At 52.2% G+C, this 20122-nt stretch overlaps 1 protein-coding gene across 1 annotated transcript; it reads left to right on the top strand.

Annotated features, from left to right (window-relative positions):
• The first annotated feature begins 215 nt into the window (after positions 1 to 215).
• Positions 216 to 13702, top strand: KRT79 (keratin 79). The gene is made up of 9 exons (XM_032293087.1): positions 216 to 746; positions 2857 to 3077; positions 4194 to 4254; positions 4351 to 4446; positions 10783 to 10947; positions 11136 to 11261; positions 11871 to 12091; positions 12726 to 12760; positions 13029 to 13702. Exons 1-9 carry the CDS (start codon positions 270 to 272, stop codon positions 13232 to 13234), a joined length of 1608 nt encoding a protein of 535 aa, XP_032148978.1. The 5' UTR covers positions 216 to 269; the 3' UTR covers positions 13235 to 13702.
• The last annotated feature ends 6420 nt before the right edge of the window (positions 13703 to 20122 follow it).

A 20122-nucleotide genomic window follows, 5' to 3' on the forward strand; every position in this document is an offset into this window, starting at 1 on the left:
ACAGTCTCGGCTCAGCCCCAGCTCTGGAGCACAGGTGACAACTGGGAGGGCCCCTCCCTCCTGTTGGGGGATAGGGCACTCCCCACGGCCCACAGGACCCCTCCCACTACCCCTGGGGCTATGGGGCAGGAGTGTCAGTGGAGCCGGGGAGCCAGCCCATTGGGAAAAGATAAAAAGCCCACAGTGGCCCAGCGGCTCACAGCGGCTCACAGCGGCTCACGGCATTCCCTTCCTACCCTCTCGGCCTGCCCTCCAGCCCCTCTGCAGCTATGAGATCCTCCGTGTCTCGGCAAACATACTCCACCAAAGGGGGCTTCAGCTCCAACTCTGCCAGTGGAGGGGCTGGGGCTGGGACTCGAACCAGCTTTAGCTCGGTGACGGTGTCCCGGAGCAGTGGCAGTGGTGGCGGGGCCCACTGTGGCCCCAGTACAGGTGGCTTTGGCAGCCGGAGCCTCTATAACTTGGGAGGCCACAAGAGCATCTCTGTTAGTGTGGCCGGAGGGGCCTCTGCGGGGCGGGCTCTGGGAGTCTTCGGCTTTGGCAGCAGGGCATTTACGGGACTGGGGGCTGGCAGGCAGACATTCGGGCCTGCCTGTCCTCCTGGGGGGATCCAGGAGGTCACTGTCAACCAGAGCCTGCTGACCCCCCTCCATGTGGAGATCGACCCCGAGATCCAGCGGGTGCGCACTCAGGAGCGCGAACAGATCAAGACCCTCAACAACAAGTTCGCCTCCTTCATTGACAAGGTGGGCCAAGCGGGAAGGTGGTGGGGGCCCTTGGGGCAGAAGTGGGGCCTCTAAGAGAGGGTGGGCTGGGCTGGGGCTGCTGTAGCCCACTTGCACTAGGGTGGGGGTTGATGGAGCTCTGGAGCTCTCCCCGTCTGAGCCTGGGGTGCCAAGATGTGGGCAGCTGGAGGCGGCCTTCAGGTCTTCACTGGGCCTGTGCAGGGGGAGTCTCCAGTCTACTCATGAGTCCTGTTTGCCAAGCCCACCTTGCCTGTGTCGGAGCCTGTCCTACCGCCATGATTACTATAATTGATTATACAGTAGCCTTACCTCATCATCAAAAAATGGATCGTCCTCATTTCTCTTCTTAGCTGGGTGGCCTGCATTGCCTTTTGCCATTTTACACCCGGGAAACAGTGGCTCAGGAGTTGAAAGAGTTGTTCAAGGCCAAGGGCATGGAGCCCTGTTTGTTCCATTTTTTCAGGCTTGGAGGAGGCCTAAGGGCAAGACGTGATGAGAACACTATTGTGTGGGAGTAGGTCCTAGGGGAAGTCCCCCTTTTGCTTCTTTTTTTTCCTCTCTGAGTGAAGAAGTTCAGTTTGGGGTGGATAATGAGGGTGGTGGCCAGGTCACCAAGCTCTGGGGGTGTGGCGTTTGACCTGCTGCCCATAGGTGTGGCCTGGGTCTTGCCCCTGCCTCCGGATGGACGGGGGCAGCACTTGTGCTGGCATTTCCTGGTCTGTTTTGCTGGCATTGCCTGTGTCAGTCCTGAACCAAGGCAGCGGGTCACGATGGGGAAGCTCTGGTTCAGTGATTTGCGTTTTTCCAAAGAACGTGCATATCCCTTTTCTCCTGTGGTACCCACAGGGCTTCTGTGACAAGTCAGAGAAGGTGATATTGTGCCCATTTTCAAGGTGAGAAATTGAGGTTTAGAGAGCTCAGGTGATTGAGGCAGAGGCAGGACTGGGATGCAGGCCCCCGAACTCCATGGTTCTTGGCGCTAAGAGGTGTTACTGCTCATGACAGGTGCACCTGCTGCATGGTGCTCCCAGGCCACGTGACTGGGGCCCAGGTGCTGTGGAGGTGGGACCTGGGGAGACTGGATGACGGGATGTGAAGCAAGCTGTCTCGCCTGCCTCCTCACCCTCTCCCCTAGTGACTTTTGGTTTTACTGTGGGACTGTCCCCAGAGGCCAGACAAGTCAAAACCTTTCTCAGGCTTGCAGAATCACAGCCTGGGAGCTGGAGGTCTGAGAGGTTGTCTTAGAACCCTAGCTGGACCAAGAACTCCCCCTTATAGGAGGGTTCAACTCACCCTATAAGCCTCCTTCAGAGTCTATAGAGGAAGGGCCTGGACATTGGTATTTTAAAAAAAATGTGTTTTTTTGGGAAAAATTGCTGAATTTACAGAAAAGGCGCAAGAATACTACACATACTCATGTATACTTTCTCCCAGATTCACCAATTTTCTTAAAACAATTTTTTTTTGAGGCAGGGTCTTGTTCTGTTGCCCAGGCTGGAGTACAGTGGTACAATCATAGCTCACTGCAGCCTCCATCTCCTGGGCTCAAGTGATCCTCCCACTTCAGCCTCCTGAGTAGCTAGAACTATACCCTCATGCCACGCACCTGGCTAACTGTGTTGATTTTTAGTAGAGACAGTCTTGCTATGCTGCCCAGGCTGGTCTTGAACCCCTGAACGCAAGCACTCCTCCAGTCTCAGGCTCCCAAAATGTGTGATTTTAAACAGTTGATTTACATTTTAAACAGTTGATTTTAATGCAGAATTAAGGGCCGGAAGCATAGATCTAGTCCAGTTTATGCAGAAAAAGTGAGAAAGGGAGACCCAGAGAGAAATGATTCAACCAAGTTTACCCACTATTAAGTTGGTACTGCTACTGAGCTGGCCTTTTGTGCTTATTAACTTGTTAGAGTTCTTTCCATCAGATTGGACTGTCATTTCCAGCAAACTGCTCCCCTCAGGAATGCTTCCCCGCAGCAAGGTGTAGGTGCGGCTGCACTGCCCCCATGATGCCCTGGCCTGGGAGGGGACGTGGCAGTGGACCCCATCCTTGCTTGGTCCCTCTGGTGGCCGGGGGATGACATCAGCCTACCCTCTCTGCTCTGGCTCAGGTGCGGTTCCTGGAGCAGCAGAATAAGGTGCTGGAGACCAAGTGGGCGCTGCTGCAGGAGCAGGGCCAGAACCTGGGTGGCACCAGGAACAACCTGGATCCCCTGTTTGAGGCCTACCTGGGCAACATGCGGGGTATGCTGGACAGACTTCAGGGCGAGCGGGGGAGGCTGGACTCCGAGCTCAGAAACGTGCAGGACCTCGTGGAGGACTTCAAGAACAAGTGAGGAGGGCAGGCCAGGTGGAGCCATGTGGCGGGTAGGGGGCCAGTGGGAAACCTGCCGAGAGGACCACCCCATTCCCGGGGTCCCAGGCCCACGTGGGGGACGTGCACACAGAGCTGGCTTCCTCAGGTGCTCAGATCCGGCATCTGCTGCCACCTGGAGAACTGGCAGGTTTGTTTGTAATTTTAAAAAGTCTTTAAAGTAGGGAGAACAGTAGAATGAACCCGCGCTCCTGCCATCCAGCTTTAATCGTCATCCACTCGTAGCCAATCTTGTTGCGTTTTTACACCTCCCCACTTCCCTTCTTCCTGTGCAGTCTTTTTTTTTTTTTTAACTTTGTCCTTTTCTATGTGTTCTGATTCCCTTGCAGTCTTGAAGCAAATCCCAGACATCTTGTCATTTCATTCACAAATATTTTACAAGTTACATTCATATATCTGCATACATGAATGTAGTTCATCTACATGACTCGATAAAACACACCGTGCCATAATCACACCTAACAATTTTAAAACAATAATTCCTCAATGTCATTAAGTATCCAGCCAGTTCTGAATTTCCAGTGGTCCCATACATGTGATACATTTCAAAAATACAGCTTGTTTGACTCCAGCCTCGAATAAGGTTTATATGTTATAATTGGCTGATATGTATATTTATAACTTTAAGGCACATTTAAAAATAACTTTTCCCGTAACTTGACACTGACAATTTCTAAATCTTAAAATCTCAGCAAGAGTGGGTGGGGAGGAGTTAGCTGTTTTGAATGACACCGTGTTGTTGAAAGTGATGGTAAAGGTCAGCCACTGTTGACACATCTTCCCTTGTCCCTATAAAGCCTCCTAAGGGCTCACATCCAAAGAGATGGCAGCTCTTGATTGCCATATTATTGCTCAAATTCCATGCCTCTTTCCCTAAAACAGGGCGGGGAGAGAGAATGTTTCAATAAAGGCAGATCCCACGTTTCTTCACTGATTGGCTATATTAAAGAACTGCTCCCCAGAGGTGTTCTTGACCAATGAGGGACCCATCAGGGATCCCGTAAAGCTGAGTGAGTCCCATGCCTGAAAGGCAGAGCCAAGCTAAGCCTGGCATAAATCTCCCGTGTGTGACAGGTATGAGGATGAAATCAACAAGCGCACTGCTGCCGAGAACGAGTTTGTGGTGCTCAAGAAGGTGAGCCGGGTGGAGTGGGGGAGGTGGTCTTTGGCTGATTCCAGGAAAGGTGACATCCCTGGGGGCTAAGCATCTGCCTTGCTCTCTCGTCCCCAGGATGTGGATGCGGCGTACATGGGCCAGATGGATCTGCAAGGCAAAATGGGCACCTTGACCCAGGAGATTGACTTCCTGCAGCAACTCTATGAAATGGTGAGACGGTCATAGGGCAGGAAGAGTTTGGATACATTACAAACGGTACTGGGGGTTTCCTGAGGAGGTCTGGCATGAATTCACCAGTGCAACCTCATTGGTGGAAATGAAACCTTGACCCCCGCCTTTTTTTTTCTGAGATGGAGTTTTGCTCTGTGGCCCAGGCTGGAGTGTAGTGGTGCAGTCTCGGCTCACTGCAACCTCCGCTCCCCGGTTGAAGCGATTCTCCTGCCTCAGCCTCCCGACTAGCTGGGACTATAGGCGCCTGCCACCATGCCTAACTAAGTTTTGTATTTTTAGTAGAGATGGAGTTTCGCCATGTTGGCCAGGCTGGTTTTGAACTCCTGACCTCAGGTGAGCCACCAGCCCTTGGCCTCCCCAAGTGCTGGGATTACAGGCGTGAGCCACTGCACCCAGCCTAAAACCTTGTCATGTTAATTAATACTAGCTTCTATGTATTGATGGGCTGGGCACTGGTCCAAGCTTTTAACATAATCTTCTAACAACCCCATAATGCAGGTACTGTTATTGTCTCCATTTTATGGTCAAGGACCCTGGGGCTCAGAGTTATTTGCTCATAGTCACATAGCTAGGAAGAAGCAGAATTAGAATTCAAATCTGGCTCTTGAACTCCAAAGTCTGACTCTTGCCACTGTTATATTGCCCTCTTCCTGCCCAGTTTGTAATGGAGCAAGGGATGAGGGAGCAGGAATGGGCAGAGAGGAGGGACTGGGATTCCAGATTGGAGTAGGAGGTGAGGTGTGAGTAGATTAAAGGGTCCAGGAGGGGTTCCAGGAGACAAGAGGGCTTTGGAGACTTGGGTGAGGGGGTTGAACTTAACATGAATTGACCACAGAATCATAGACTCTTAGGGTCTGCGGGGCCTCAAGGTCAACCTTCCACTCATAGAGTGAATGAACACCTTCTATGATATCCCTGACATATCCCTACCATATGTCACCTCTACTCAAATACTTCCTGTGGCAGGGAGCTCACTACTTTTTAGGGCAGGCATTGCCATTGGTGAACAACTTTATTAGAGCACTGACTTGGACCTCATGACTTCTGCCCTTGACTTTGCCCTCTGGGCTGCACATATCCAATTGTCTTCCATGTGACATGTGCCTTTCACATGACAGCCCTTTAGAAGTCACGATGATTAGAGGATAAAAATCTGTGGCATGTGAGGAAGGTCAGGAAACAGGGCTCTTAGTGAAGTATTCAGAAGGCAGAGGGGTGGGGAGGGAGGCTCCAGATACAGACTTTTTTTTTCCTTGAGACGGGGTGTTGCCCTGTCACCCAGGCTGGACTGTGATGGCATGATCTCGGCTCACTGCAACCTCTGCTTCCTGGGTTCACATGATTGTCCTGCCTCAGCCTTCCAAGTAGGTGGATTACAGGTGCCTGCCACTGCACCTGGCTAATTTTTGTATTTTTAGTAGAGATGGGGTTTCACCATGTTGGCCAGGCTGGTCTCAAACTCCTGACCTCGTGATCCGTCCACCTTAGCCTCCCAAAGTGCTGGGATTACACGCATGAGCCCACTGCACCTGGCCTAGATACAGACTTCTACTGATGCGTTCTAATAGTGCACTAGTTTATGTGTTGTTTTAGAAGTTGTTTCATAATGTTGGCTTCTTAGAACCCCTCCTGGACTTTTCACATGAATGCTTTCAAATGAGACATGCATCTACTCTCCTCCACCTTCCTGTATTTGGGAAGCTGAATTTTGAAACTGAGTGGAATGGTAACCATTCCCCTTTTTTTCCCTAAAAATGCCATTACGGTGTCATCCCAACACTTGAAGCTGTTTGGGCTCCTAGCAACTTGATCCTTTTATCCAATGTATTAGCGGTGCATAGCTTTGTGTTATCTGCAGATGGGATAAACTTTCAGTCTAGGTATTTGATAACGTCTCAGTGTAAATCACTGGCACACATGTTAAGGCAATCAGGGCCCACAGCAAAGTCCTGTGGGCCTTCAGTGGTGATTTTTCATGGGTCTATTAGTTCGCTAACCAATAATTTGTGGTTAAAGTGCCTCAACTGCTTTAAAATCCACCTAACCATGCTGTTACCTGGACCACATTTTTCTGTCTTCTTTCAAGAATGCTATGAAAGGCTTGATCAGATACTGTCTCTGGCAGGCCTTTAGCAGTTGAATATTATAATCAGGAAGGAAAATGAAATCCACTTGGTTTCACCTTTCCTTAGGGAACCCATGATGGCTTCATGCCTCCCACACACATTTAGGAGTTCATTCTGTGGATCTGGAGGAGGTTGACATCAGCTTTATTTGAAGAATTCCAAATCTCTCCAGTTTGAAAATCAGGCCATTTTCTGTTTTAGGGGTTTTGGGGTCTCCTGCTCTCCATATTTCTCAAGGATGATGAGGGTGTTCCTCCCCTTGGCGGTCCCTGGAGCCTGTGTGTTTGCTCTTCCGGCCTGGATCCCTGTGATCTCCAACAAGGCCAAGGCCTCTCATCTTCCCTGTCTTGGTTCTCATTTCCTCTTAAGCATTTCTGCTATCCTTCCAGTTTGATGACCAGTTTGTTCTTGATGGAAAAGAGGCAAATGACAAAGCAGCTGAGTGACTGGCCTTTCCTGGATCGTCTGTAGGGATCAGCCCAGTGGGACCTCCGTGTTCTTCCTGCTTAGAGTTTGTCTCACAGCCTTCAACCTCTGGCTCTGGCATTTCCCAGGCTTACCCTTGGCTGGACTGCTTGCCTCCCAGCATCTCTGAATGGTCTCTCCGGATGGAGCTTGGTGGGAAGTGTTCGAGGCTGCCATGCTGGTTTTGAGGTGCTTCCCCAGTTTCTACTTTGCTGGGGTCATTGATGGGTCATTCATGGTCTGGGGCCTCCTTGGGGTCTCTTAGGTTCTATTCTCTCTCCCCTTCTTCTCTGAATGTTCTGGAATTGGCTTTTCTCTGGTCTAAGGCACATGGCTGGCACATTCAGCATTCCTTTCCATTGCTATGCCTTGTTTATCTAACAAGCATTTACTAAGCACCTTCCACATAGCAACAAAGACAAAAATTCCAGCTCTTGTGGAATTTTTGAGTTATCAAATGATGAGACCTGTGCTGGGGACAGGTGCAGGTGCAAAGGCACATGGGGAGGCCATGGCTGACCCTTCCTGGGAGGGCTGCGGAGCCTTCGGGCGAGATGGCATCTGAGTTGGATCTTGATGGAAGGGCTAGACTTCTAAAGGAGGAGGAGGAAGGATTTGGCAGCCGGGGGCCCAGCCTGTGCAGTATCACAGAGGCGTGAAGGAGCAGCGTGCTTGGTGACCAGCGGATGGTGGGTGCCCGCATGGTGTGTGTGAGCAGTTAGGTGAGGAGGAGGCAAGGGAAGAAGAAGTAGGGACTAAGCCAGGGCCCTTTCCCACCAGAGGTCCTCATGGCCCAGCAGTGCCTCCGTGGGGTGAGAATGAAGGCCAGCATAGCTGTTCCCTTGCTGCCTCATGAGCTCGGTCAGGCACAGAGCCAGCATGGCTCTCAGTAACCAAAGCCATGGTCTGGTTTTGGCCAAGCCAGATGCCACGGCAATCTGGCAGGTGAACCACCTATCACTAGGTGTCTCACAGGGCAGGAAGGCAGGCTCTGCGATGGCCTCCCTCTGGCCTGGGGTGTCTGTGGAACCCAGCCTCTCTTCCGGTGGCCACTTCTGCCTGCTGGCTCCCTTTACCCTTGCCTAGACCTCTCCAGTATCTTTCCCCTTTAGAGTCCCTGATGTCTAAGGAGACACACACCTTAGCAATTCACAGAGCTGTTCCTGCTCCGATTTCATGAGTTCTCTTTCATTGGGAACTTTTTTTTTTGGTTTGTTTTTTTGTGTGACAGGGTCTTATTCTGTCACTCATGCTGGAGGACAGTGGTGCAATCACAGCTCACTGCAGTCTCCACCTCCTGGGCTCAAGCGATCCTCCCACCTCGGCCCTCCAAGTAGCTGGGACTACAGGCGCATGTCACCATGCCTGGCTAATTTTTGTATTTTTTGTAGAGATAGGGTTTGCTCTTTTTCCTAGGCTAGTCTTGAACTCCTGAGCTCAAGTGATCAGCCCGCCTCAGCCTTCCAAAATCCTGGGATTACAGGCGTGAGCCACTGCACCTGGCCATGCCTCGCCTTTCCATCCCCTTGTTCTAGCAAGACCATCCCTTCGACTCATCCGCTCTTGGTGCTGTCCAGTGGAGAGTTTTTGCCTCCTTGTCTTAAAAATTCCGGGTTGATTTTCCTCAGGACCATGCTCTGGCGTGGGGCTGAAGAGAGGCCCTGAGCTGGGGAGGGCAGGGGCAGAATGCTTCAAGATGATGTTGACAGTTCATCTTGGTGGGAAAGGGGACAAGGCAGCTGTGACAGCACGATCTGGCCTGTGACAAATAGGCCTCGGGGACCCCTCTGGTGGCCTTCAGAGAAGTCTTAGCAAGTAAGAATGCACTTTACTCAGCACACACCGTGGGTCATGCATGGATCTTAAGCCCCACAACCACCGCAGGAAGACAGTATGATCAGGCTGTGTTACAGAAGAGGGAACTGAGGCATCGCGAGGCTTAGCTGCCACCTTGCTACACAGCCAGTGCACGTCAGGCCGGGGACTTGACCTCAGGCCTGTCTCTCTCCAAAACTCGTATCTTTTCCAAAACCTATAAATGTTGTAGTGACTGGATTGATGGGATCTCTACCTCCTCGTCCCACCTTTTAGAAGACAATCTGCTTTAACAACCTACACCCACATCAGAGTGGGTATCGGTGTTGCCTTTGGTGTTTCTTTTTCCCCCGTCTCTCTTTATTCCTGCCTATCTCTATGTTAGTCTATGTCCTCTCAGCTTCTGCTGTCAGCCTCCTGGGCTTTGAAACCGAGCTCCTCACTTACTGGCTTGTGATCCGGGGCAAGTTACTTAATCTCTTTGTGCTATGGGAAAAGGGTGTGTAGTGAGTTAGCACCTGCCAGGCGCCTAATGCGGAGCCCGAACCACAGTGGTGCTCAGCCAGCGAGGGCTGTCATTATTATGCTGTTAGAATCACCTGGGCTGCCATGAAGGGCCAGTGTTTCAGAAAGGACGGAGACAAGACCAGAATATGGGAGATGTTGGCTTTTAGAGGGAAGGTTCTCCACCTATCAGGGAGCCTCTGAGGAGTACTGTGTGGGTGAGTGATTTGTCAGAGCTGGAGTTTAGGGCATTTTGTTGGTAGCCCAGGATGGGAAGGACCATGGGGGAGATGGAGGCAGAGCCCCATATGGGAGCCATCACAGTCCTGGCCCAGTGATCCAGCTGGTCCCAAAGCCAGAACAGAGACCCTTGACTCCTTATCACCTAACCTGCCATTCACAGCATCTTGAAACCTGCTTATGTGTGAAAGACGGTGGTTCTAGAAACACGAGGGCCCAAGAGCATCACGACAGTCTATCCTTTCGGCGTGCTCTAGAAGAAACCACTTGAGCTTTGTCGTGTAATTGGTCCCAGGCTGGGTCCTGCCCTGGACCTGGTGCCCTTGGATGTATCACTTCTCTCCAAGCCCCGTTCCTCACTTGCCCCTGGTCAGGACCACTGTGGATGGTGGTGCAGTTGGTGACTTGGCTGGTACTGGACATGTTGCTTCCACCTGAAGGGGTGTCTTTCCCCAGTTTGCACAAAGGCACCCTGTGAGCCTGCCGTGGGCCCGCCTGCCACATGGGGTGCTCCGAGACCTAGAGGGGTTAGTGAATGTGCCAGCACAGTGCCAGGCACCAGTGTTAGCGCAGGGAGTACACATTCCCTTTTCCCTCTCTAATCTTCTGGAAGCCTGCAAACCCACACAAGTAAATGAAGTCTATAAAAATGGGAGCCCCCGCTGGGCATGGTGGCTCACGCCCGTAATCCCTGCTCTTTGGGAGGCCGAGGTGGGTGGATCACCTGAGGTCAGGAGTTTGAGACCAGCCTGGCCAACATGATGAAACCCCCTCTACTAAAAATACAAAAAATTAGCTGGGCATGGTGTGGCACGTGCCTGTGATTCCAGCTACTCAGGAGGCTGAGGCAGGAGAATCGCTTGAACCGGGGAGGTGGAGGTTGCAGTGAGCAGAGATCTCACCACTGCACCCAAGTCTGGGGAACAAGAGCAACACTCTATCTCAAAAACAAAAATAAGAAAATAAACACAACAACAACAAAAAGGAAGCCCCATTTTACAGCTGGGGAGACTGAGGCCTTTCTTTGCAGTTGTCTTTGCTGTAGGCTGAAGCCTGGACAAGAGCACAGGCCTCCTGATGCCACCTGGGGGCCATGTCCTCCACCCCTGATGCTTCCTGGGGCCTGGAGCAGGGGTGCTGATGGCAGCTGTCTCTGTTTCTTCAGGAGCTGAGCCAAGTGCAGACTCATGTGTCTGACACCAATGTGGTGCTGTCCATGGACAATAACCGAAACCTGGACCTGGACAGCATCATCGCCGAGGTCAAGGCCCAGTATGAGCTGATTGCCCAGAGGAGCCGGGCTGAAGCCGAGGCCTGGTACCAGACCAAGGTGAGAGGCGTAGCTGGCCCAGCTGTGACGGCTGGGGTCGGATCAGACCCTCCCCTATCATGAGACGCCTGGGCCTCTGGGACGCTTGGAGTCTGGGGGACCAGATACACTCAACCTGCATGGGGCCTCCAGCTGTGAGGGTGGGGCAGGGCCATTTGAAAGCTTACTGCCACTTCTTTGGTCCCCAGTATGAGGAGCTGCAGGTGACGGCTGGGAAGCATGGGGACAACCTGCGGGACACCAAGAACGAGATTGCTGAGCTCACCCGCACCATCCAGAGGCTGCAGGGGGAGGTGGATGCAGCCAAGAAGCAGGTTGGCCTCTACTTGGGGGCTTCAGGGTCCAGCCTGGGTGTTGACAGGGCCTTCTCATTGTCATCCTGAGGGGCCAAGCCTGCTCTTTTCCTGATGGACACAAATAGAATGCTGGGCCATTGACCACAGGCTCCTTTTACTGGAGGGGGGAGATGGACTTGTCCCATGTCACACGGTATATGAGTTGTAGCGCAGGTGGGACAACCTTCTCCAGGGAGACTGGTCCATCTCATCTCCAGGAGGTCGGAATAGGAGGTAGAGGGTTCAAGGGGCCACATCACAGATGCTGACACTGACCCCATCTTGAGGACGGCTAAAGAGTGTGGGTTCTTTCCCAGATTAGAATGAATCACTTGGTTATTAAGTGAGGCATTGGGCTGCTCTACAGCAGGAGGGATTGAGGTTAGACTTCAGTAAGGACTTTCCCAGTGGCATTACTTGATCCTGCTTGTGTAATAGCATCTCTTCAGATGAATATTTTTCCTTTCTTCCTTTCCTTGTTGGTTGGGGGCTGGGATGTGGGAATGCTGATGTCTCCATGGCTTGAGGGCAGAGAGATGAATGAGATGACCCCGGAGGGTGCTTCCAACACCTCTCCTCCCTGGGCAGTGTCAGCAGCTGCAGACGGCCATTGCGGAAGCGGAGCAGCGTGGGGAGATGGCACTCAAGGATGCCAAGAACAAGCTGGAGGGGCTGGAGGACGCCCTGCAGAAGGCCAAGCAGGACCTGGCCCGGCTGCTGAAGGAGTACCAGGAGCTGATGAACGTCAAGCTGGCCCTGGACGTGGAGATCGCCACCTACCGCAAGCTGCTGGAGAGCGAGGAGAGCAGGTGGTGGCCCCTCCTTCCCGACGGAGAGCACTGCTCGGGCCTGCCCTGTGGGAGAGCCTGAGGAGTCTGCTCTGGGGTCAAGAGGGAGAGGGAGGAACCAGGGAGCAGCTCCTGACTCATGCCAGGGGAAATCTGCTTGTGCCCACCACCTCTGCCACTCCTCTCCTTGGTTGGCACAAGTCTGGTTAATCCTTATTGTGGCTGACAGCCCAGGAGGAAGGGAACTTCCTCTTCCACCACAAGATTCTACCAGCAGTAGAAGCTTTGGAAAAAAATCCACCATCTCTCTCCTTAGGGAAGGCATGAAATAGAGAGAAAGTGGGCCGAGACGAGGCAGCTCTGTCTGGTCGTGGGCTTGTTTCCACTGGGGCAGGGATGCTGTCCGTAGCCCACACGGGGAGAGAGGGGCGGAAAGGGGAGGATGGGGGTTGGCCAGCCTGCTGGTGGCTCTGCCTCCTTTGCAGCACTGGCTTTTGGACCTGGGCACAGCCCTATACACACACTTCTCATGTTTCCTGGTCTTGTCATCAGGACTCACTGAGTTGATCCAATGTAAAGGCAGAGGGAAGGAGAGGGTTTTCATGTGGGCACCAGGGACCACTGACTACTCTCCTGGCCTTTCTGTGTCCCCTAGGATGTCTGGAGAATGTCCCAGTGCAGTCAGCATTTGTGAGTATTCACTGCCCACTTCTTGCTCCACCCCTGGCCGGGCCCCAGAATTCTGCTCCGCTTATGCAACCTGTCCTTGTCCTAAAGCATGCTCTCCTCCATTTGAGCCCCTGGAGACAGGCTCAGAGGGTCCTAGTACTGGGCTTCTCTATCCATTTCCCCTGGCTCTGCTGCCTGATTTGGTTCTGACCCCCTACTGACTTCTGGGTGTACCCCCGCCCTCTCCTGGCATGGCCACCCAGACTAATCCAGACCCTTTGCTTTGCAGCCGTGACTGGGAACTCCACCACTGTGCGCGGAGGTGGCGCAGCCGGATTTGGAGGTGGCATCTCTCTGGGTGGCAGTGGGGGGGCCACAAAGGGTGGGTTCAGTACAAATGTGGGCTATAGCACCATCAAGGGAGGGCCCGTCTCTGGGGGCACCTCCATCCTGCGGAAGACCACCACGGTCAAGACGTCCAGCCGGAGGTGTTAGCTGCTGAGCCCTGCAAGGGCCCCTGCGGTCTTCTCCCTGCCCTCCTCACCCCACCTCTGCTGCCATTCTTAGCCACTTCTCAGGAGCAGGAACAGCCAGGGGACCTCAGATCCAGGGTACTTTCATACCAGACTATTTGCATTTTGGGAAGTACTCAAATCTACTCAGGTTTTCTCCTTGATTCTGCGGTAGGTTGGGAGGGAGGTTAAAGCTGCCAGCTTGAGTGATGTGCTTGGGTGACTTGGGGGTGGTCTTTGACCACTGAGAGGAGGCTCAATTTCCCAAGCTATTAGGAGAGAGAGAAATTGGGAATGGTCCCCAAAGACCCTTCAACCTTCCCAGTCCCCCACCAGACCCACCCTCTCCCTGAATCTACCCACATCCCCCTTCCCTGTCTGTGTCTCAATAAATGGGACAATTACAGCTAGCTGTCTGTGGCTGCAGTCTGTTCTGCCTGGGGCACTGAAATTGTGTCTGATGGCTGACACAGCAACAATCACACACACTCACCACGTCCCAATCACCATGCTTCCTTAGGTACATTAGTTTGATACCATCGCCACTCCAGAGCTTGCACATGGCTCACAGGAGGAGACCAAGGCTCAGAGGGAATATCTAAGTTGCTCAAGGCCAGACCTGGCTCCTGAGTGGCTGCCTATTACCCAGCCACCCCCTGGTGCCTGTTCAGCCTCCCACTAACTCTGTGGGGGCAGACAGCATGCTTTGTTCAGTGGAGAGACCTAGACATCTTAGACTTCAGAACTAGGCAACTTGGGTTTAAATCCTAGTTCTGCCACTTACTAGCTGTGTGACCTCGGTCAAGTTACCCAACATCTCTGAGCCTCAGTTTCTTCCTTTGTAAACGTGAGTTGTGATAAGAACATGTGTAAGGCATCTGGCTTATGGAGGCTCTTATGGTAATTAGGCTTCTTCGCTTCCCCAATCCCTGACTTCTGGATTCCCAGCTTATCCTCTTGGCCTCAGTGATGTCTCTCTCAGCCCCCACACCCAGTCAGCAAAAGAAATTCACATTTAATTGGATTTTGTGGTTCACGAATACATCACTTCGCCTGCGATCATCACAGCAGCCCTGGGTTCAGTCGTGGGCACATGGTGCTCCAGTTTACAGGTGAGGTGATCAATGCTCACAAAAGTGACCTCTCATGCTGCAGCCATCCAGCTGGTGAGAGGCTGGTCAGTAGTGTCCAGGGCTGCGATTTCAAGCCCTCGGTGCTATCAGCACCGAAGCGACCTCCGTCTCACTCCTGCCTCCATCACTCGATAAATCTTATTGCTTTTCCCTCCGTGCGTCTCTTGGAGTCACCTCCCTTCCTCTCCGTCTCCACAGTTCTCTACTCTGAGCCTGGACCCCACTCCTCAACCTGTACCCGAGTGATTCCCCAATTGGCTGACCTCTCAACCCTGCACCTCTCAGACCCTCCCCACCCTGCTACCAAACCAGTCGGGCCGACCTGAGGCTGTGACCACACTCTCCCTTCCTTGGCTATCTTAGGGCTCCTTAGGGCTCCACTGCTGGGATGTAGACAGCCATCTTCCAGCCTGGTCACTCCATCCTCCTCAGAGGAGCCCCAAAGAGCCCCAAGAAAACTTCCTCCAGGGCTCTGGAAGGCCAGCAGAGGGATTTTCAGCCAAACTCTAACCTCCAGCTTAGGAACACAAAGGCCTAGCGGTTTGGGGTCAGCTCTGCCTCACCAGCCTGGGTGGTCTCTAGCTTCCGTTCTCAGGTGGATGGGGCATGGCCCACCCCAGACACAGCGCTTTGAGGACTACTAGCTAATGGGAATACACGTGAACGGGGTGAGGGTGCCTGCCTGGCCAGGGAGGGCAGGAGCGCTTTCCCACACCACACAGGGGGTTTGGCGCTGAGAATGACAGAAGCCCTCAGGATTCCTTAATCCCAGGGCTGAATGTAAGGGTTTGCCTTCCTCACCCAGAAAGCCCTGAGCAGCACTCCCTCCACCCACTGATTCTCTTCACAACAGCCTATGATATAAATATTATTATCATCCTAATTTTGCCTATGAGGAAAATAAGGCACGGAGTGGCTAAGTAACTTGCCTAACGTCACACAGCTAGTAAGCAGCAGAGCTAGGTGTGGAATCCAAGCAATCTGGTTCCAGAGCCCAAGCTCTTAACCAGAAGGTTATGTTGCTTTATATAGATAAAGAAATAGAGAGGTGAGGATGCTGGAGCTAGAAGGGGCATTGGATGTAATCAACTCTAAACTTTTAATTTCATAGGTGAAAAAGCAGGCTGAGAAAGGGGAAGAATGTATCCAAAGCCGCAGTAACGTAATGGCAGTGTTACAAAAATCAGTTTTACTGAGATCATAGGCCAGGCATGGTGGCTCATGCCTGTAATGCCAGCACTTTGGGAGGCTGAGGCAGGTGGATTGCTTGAGCCTAGGAGTTCGAGACCAGCCTGAGCAACATGGTGAGACTCTGTCTCTACAAAGAAATACAAAAAATTAGTTGGGTGTGATAGTGCATACTTCTAGTCCCAGCTACTTGGGAGACTGAGGTGGGAGGATCATCTGAGGCTGTCGAGGCTGCAGTGAGCTGTGATTGAACCACAGCACTCCAGCCTGGGTGACAGAGGGAGACCCTGTCTCAAAAAAAATTATATTTGGGACTCAAAAACTGAACAATAGAAACTTTAAATTTTCATGGAAAAACCCATAAGATTATATTGCAGTGCAGGACGGCCCACTAACAATCACATGCTGCTTAGGGTCCCAAGTGAGGACCCTGAGGGCTGCTTAAAGGGGTGCAGGGGGAGGTCAGCAGGTGAGAAGGATCATGACTTCTCCTCTGCACCAATTGGATCATCTCTCCTTATCTGTTTACACATGGGGCTGTGCATGTGATTTTGTTTGTGAGGATGCTTTTGCTGCCAGAACATGCTGGAAGCCCCTGCCTGCACATGCCCAGGGTAGGAGGCCAGCAGGGGCAGCTCTCCGGCCCAGGGAAAGAGGAGACCCTGGGTGCAGACCCCCATGCCTGTGCAGACCCCTATGCCTGTACAGACCCCAGTGCCTGGCTCTCAGGAGTGCCCATCTCTCACTGCCCTTGCTGGCCTCTCCCTAAAATGCTGATGGCCCTTTTCTGCAGAATCTCTGATCCCCATATTGGCTCTGGCTCCCCAAGAATGACTCAGGCCTTGTGGGGCAGCTGAGGTTGGGTGACTGAGTGAGGTGAGGGTGCCTGCCTGGCCAGGGAGGGCAGAAGAGCTTTCCCACATCGCACAGCGGGTTTGGAGCTGAGAGTGACAAGCCCTCAGGATCCCTTAATCCCAGGGCTGAGTGTAAGGGCTTGCCTCCTTCACCCAGAAAGCTCTGAGCAAACATTCCCTCCACCTGGCTCCACACCCCTCTCAGCTGCTCATCCCTCTGTTATGAGATCGGGAACAGCTGCCAAACAAGGAGAGGTCACGGGGCGAGGGCGGGAGCAGAATCTGCGTGTGGGGGTCTGGGGAGGCGCAGGGGACCAGCTTTTAGCTGCGGCTGCTGGGTAGAGGCACCTAGCCGCCTGCCTCCGGCTCAGATATGAAGATGTCTTTCCCATTTTCAGGGAAAGAAACTCATCTCTCTTCCTTTCTCACTCTAGGGTGTAAAGGTGCTCTTGCATAAGAAGTTCTTCCTCATGTCTGCCTTTGGTTTCTTAGGATTTGAAGATTTTGGGAGCTTCTTGCAATTCTGATTTAATAATAAGGACGCAGAATGTGGGTCTAGACTAGAACTTTCTTCCTGTTTGGATTGGGTTTATCGTAGGATTTGTCATGAAATTAGTTTGGATTTAGTTGATTGGAGGACACGGAGCTGGCCCCTGAGGACAATGTCATACCTTATCGGGTACCTGTAAGGACAGGGCCACACCAACCAAGCAATCGACCATGTGCTGAGGGTTAAGGACAGAAAGGAGCAGAGCCGCATCTGTGGAGCTTGCAGCCTGCTGGCCAGACCCCACGGCTGTCCTGGTGCACCATGAGCTACAGGGCTGTGTAAGTTGCTGTGTATTTTTTTCCCTGCAGATTCTGTGTGAGCCACTCACTCATATGAAACATTGTACCTGCCATTTTATACATTGTAAGTTCACAAGCTTTGAAGTCAGACAGATAGGACTTGACTTCCCATCTCATCCACTTCCTGGCTGTATGATCTCAGGCAAGTTACATACCCCTCTGAGCCTCAATGTCTGCAGCTCCAAACTGGACATAGGAAAACACCTCTTTGGCAGGGCTGTTGGAGGAAGCACCTAGTGTTCAGAATATAACGTAGTTCCAAGAGAGAATCTCTTCTACCCACGAGGCACCGCTGCCTTTCCTTTATCTTCCTTCTTGTATCAGGGATGGCACACCTCAAGTCACCTTTATAAGAAGTACCCCAATTGTAGCTCTATGGTTTGGGCGCCCCATAGGCACAAAATAAGACTGATTGCATATTTTATATTGTTTCCATGAAAACCCCCTTCACTCCTGGCTTGCTTTTTGTCCTAAGCACTGAACACAACTCTAGGGACACTGAACCCACATCATTTTCTCTTAGCGTTGGAGTGTTACAGCCATGGAGTTAAAGACACAACGAGCACATTGTGAGCCATCTCAGGGATTCACCTGTACTCAGGCAAAGCCCCTACCCTGGCCTGTGATAGTCCCTATCAAATGCCAGGGGCTACCAGAGAAGAAAGTAGTGAATGGCAGGTGCAGAGGCTGAGGCGAGGCAGCTGGGGGGCTGAGCTCTGGCCCGGACTCAGGGTGAGATCCTGATGGCCCTGACACGTCTTCTGGGGGATGAAACCAGTCAATTGGACCTCAGCTTCCCAAAGGGGAGGCTCACATGTCTCCTCTGCTCCTGCAGCTGCAGTCCTCAAAGACCTGGGGTAGCTCCCACCCTTTTTCCAAGCCATGCCCATCTTAGGAGCAAGAGCGGAAATTGATAGACCCTGGTAGCCCCTTTGACCCAAACAGCCGGTTCGGTCAGGTTTATTCTGGTGCCCATTCTGGATTGGTTGTGACACAATTTAGACAGAGTGGCTTTATGCCAGCTGGAATGGTGTGAGGAAGAGGCCATAGAGTATGGAGCCTTTGGGATCAGACTGATGTGAGTTTAAATCCTGGCTTTACCACGTGCTATTGTGTGACCCTGGTAGCTACTTTACTTCTCTGAGCTTCTGTAAGCAAGGCCAATGGTGCTGACTGCATAGAGCCTTTAAGTAGGCTAGTTGATCAAGTATATGTAAGGCATCCAGCACAGGGCTGGGCACAAAGTTGGCACTTGGCGAATCTGGGCTGAAAGGATCAGTGAAAGTCCAACCCTTCCTTCTAGGAGATGGTTCTGGCTCTAGAATGCTCACCTACTACAGGTGGACTGACCCATGACCTGGGCATTCTTTGGTGATGAAGTCCAGAACCTCCAGTCCCTATGGCCACAGCCCTTCCACCACCTCTCCACTTACTTAGGGGCCATCCGGGCAGAGACAGACCAGAGGTAGGGGTGAGAGGGGTTGGAGGAATGGGGATAAGGGAGGAAGTGGCTGGAGAAGGAGCTGGCTGAGTTCCCAGCCAGCCTGGCCTTCCCTGCAGCCCTGCGTCTGGGGTGGGATCTGCTGACCACTCTGTCCTCAGCACTGGCCCCTGCCCTCTCTCTGTGCATGGAGGGAGCCATTTACTCTCCCTGGCCAGCTTTCATTCAGCTGGGGGCAGCTTGGGTCTGTGGGATTATCCAGGACCTGGGGTCATTTCATCTATGAGGAAGTGAGGAAAAGAGAAAGAACAAAGACACAGATTTCTCCTTGTAAATGGCAATGGCAAAGCCTCGGCAAGAAGAGAATGAATGCCTGCTGACCCCCCTATATGCCAGGCACCATGGGGACATTGTCTCATTACTTGTGAGGCAGGTCTTCCATCTCGTAGATGAGAAGATGGATTAAATAGTGCATTAGTCCATTATCACACTGCTAATGAAGACATACCCAAGACTGGGCAATTTACAAAAGAAAGCGATTTATTGGACTTACAGTTCCACGTGGCTGGGGAGGCCTCACAATCATGACAGAAGGCGAAAGCCACTTCTTACATGGTGGCAGCAAGTGAGAGAATGAGAGACAAGTAAAATGGGTTTCCCCTTATTAAACCATCAGATCTCGTGAGACTTATTCACTACCACGAGAACAGTATGGGGGAAACTGCCCCCAGCATGTGGGAATTATGGGAGTACAATTCAAGTTGAGATTTGGGCAGGGACACAGAGCCAAACCCTATCGGATGGGTTCAGAGTGGTTAGATGGCCCGCCCGAGGTTGCACAGTGAGTTAGCAGCAATAGGTGGGGTTTGAACACAGATCTGTTACATTCAGCTGGGAAGAATTTAACTTATGGCTGAAAACTAGGATTTTGCATTTAAAAACATTGCTCTGAGAAGGGATCCATAAGTTTCATCATTCTGCCAAAGGGATCCCCAGCACCAAAAAAGTTAGGAACTCCTGCCCTGAATGCTGCACCATTATAGAAAAACAACGTGCCCAGCAAACCACTGGGCAGCAAAAACTGGAGCAGCAGAGCGCACGCCGCCAGGCCCCCGCTGGAGAACGCCGTCGAAATCGTGCAAGCACAGACTGAAGGGAGGCCTGCGAGGCAGCACGTGGACCCAGGGCTGAGAAAGGCAGTCAGGGTTTTCTTAGGGGAGGGTTTTGCCTCCCTGCATCTCTGCCTCCTTAGTACCTAGCTCCATGCCTGGCGGGTTCTCAGCAGCTGTTGGCCAAGTTGAAGTGAGTCTGGATCAGGTTTGGAAGGCTAAGGCTGGAATACAGAACATTTCCCCTTCTTATGGGGCTAAGTACATGTGGAGGAATAAGAATGCTAAGAAGCTAAG

Source organism: Sapajus apella, unplaced genomic scaffold (assembly GCF_009761245.1).
Source record: "Sapajus apella isolate SASKATOON/1434 unplaced genomic scaffold, GSC_monkey_1.0 scaffold2, whole genome shotgun sequence".
Taxonomy (NCBI): Eukaryota; Metazoa; Chordata; class Mammalia; order Primates; family Cebidae; genus Sapajus; species Sapajus apella.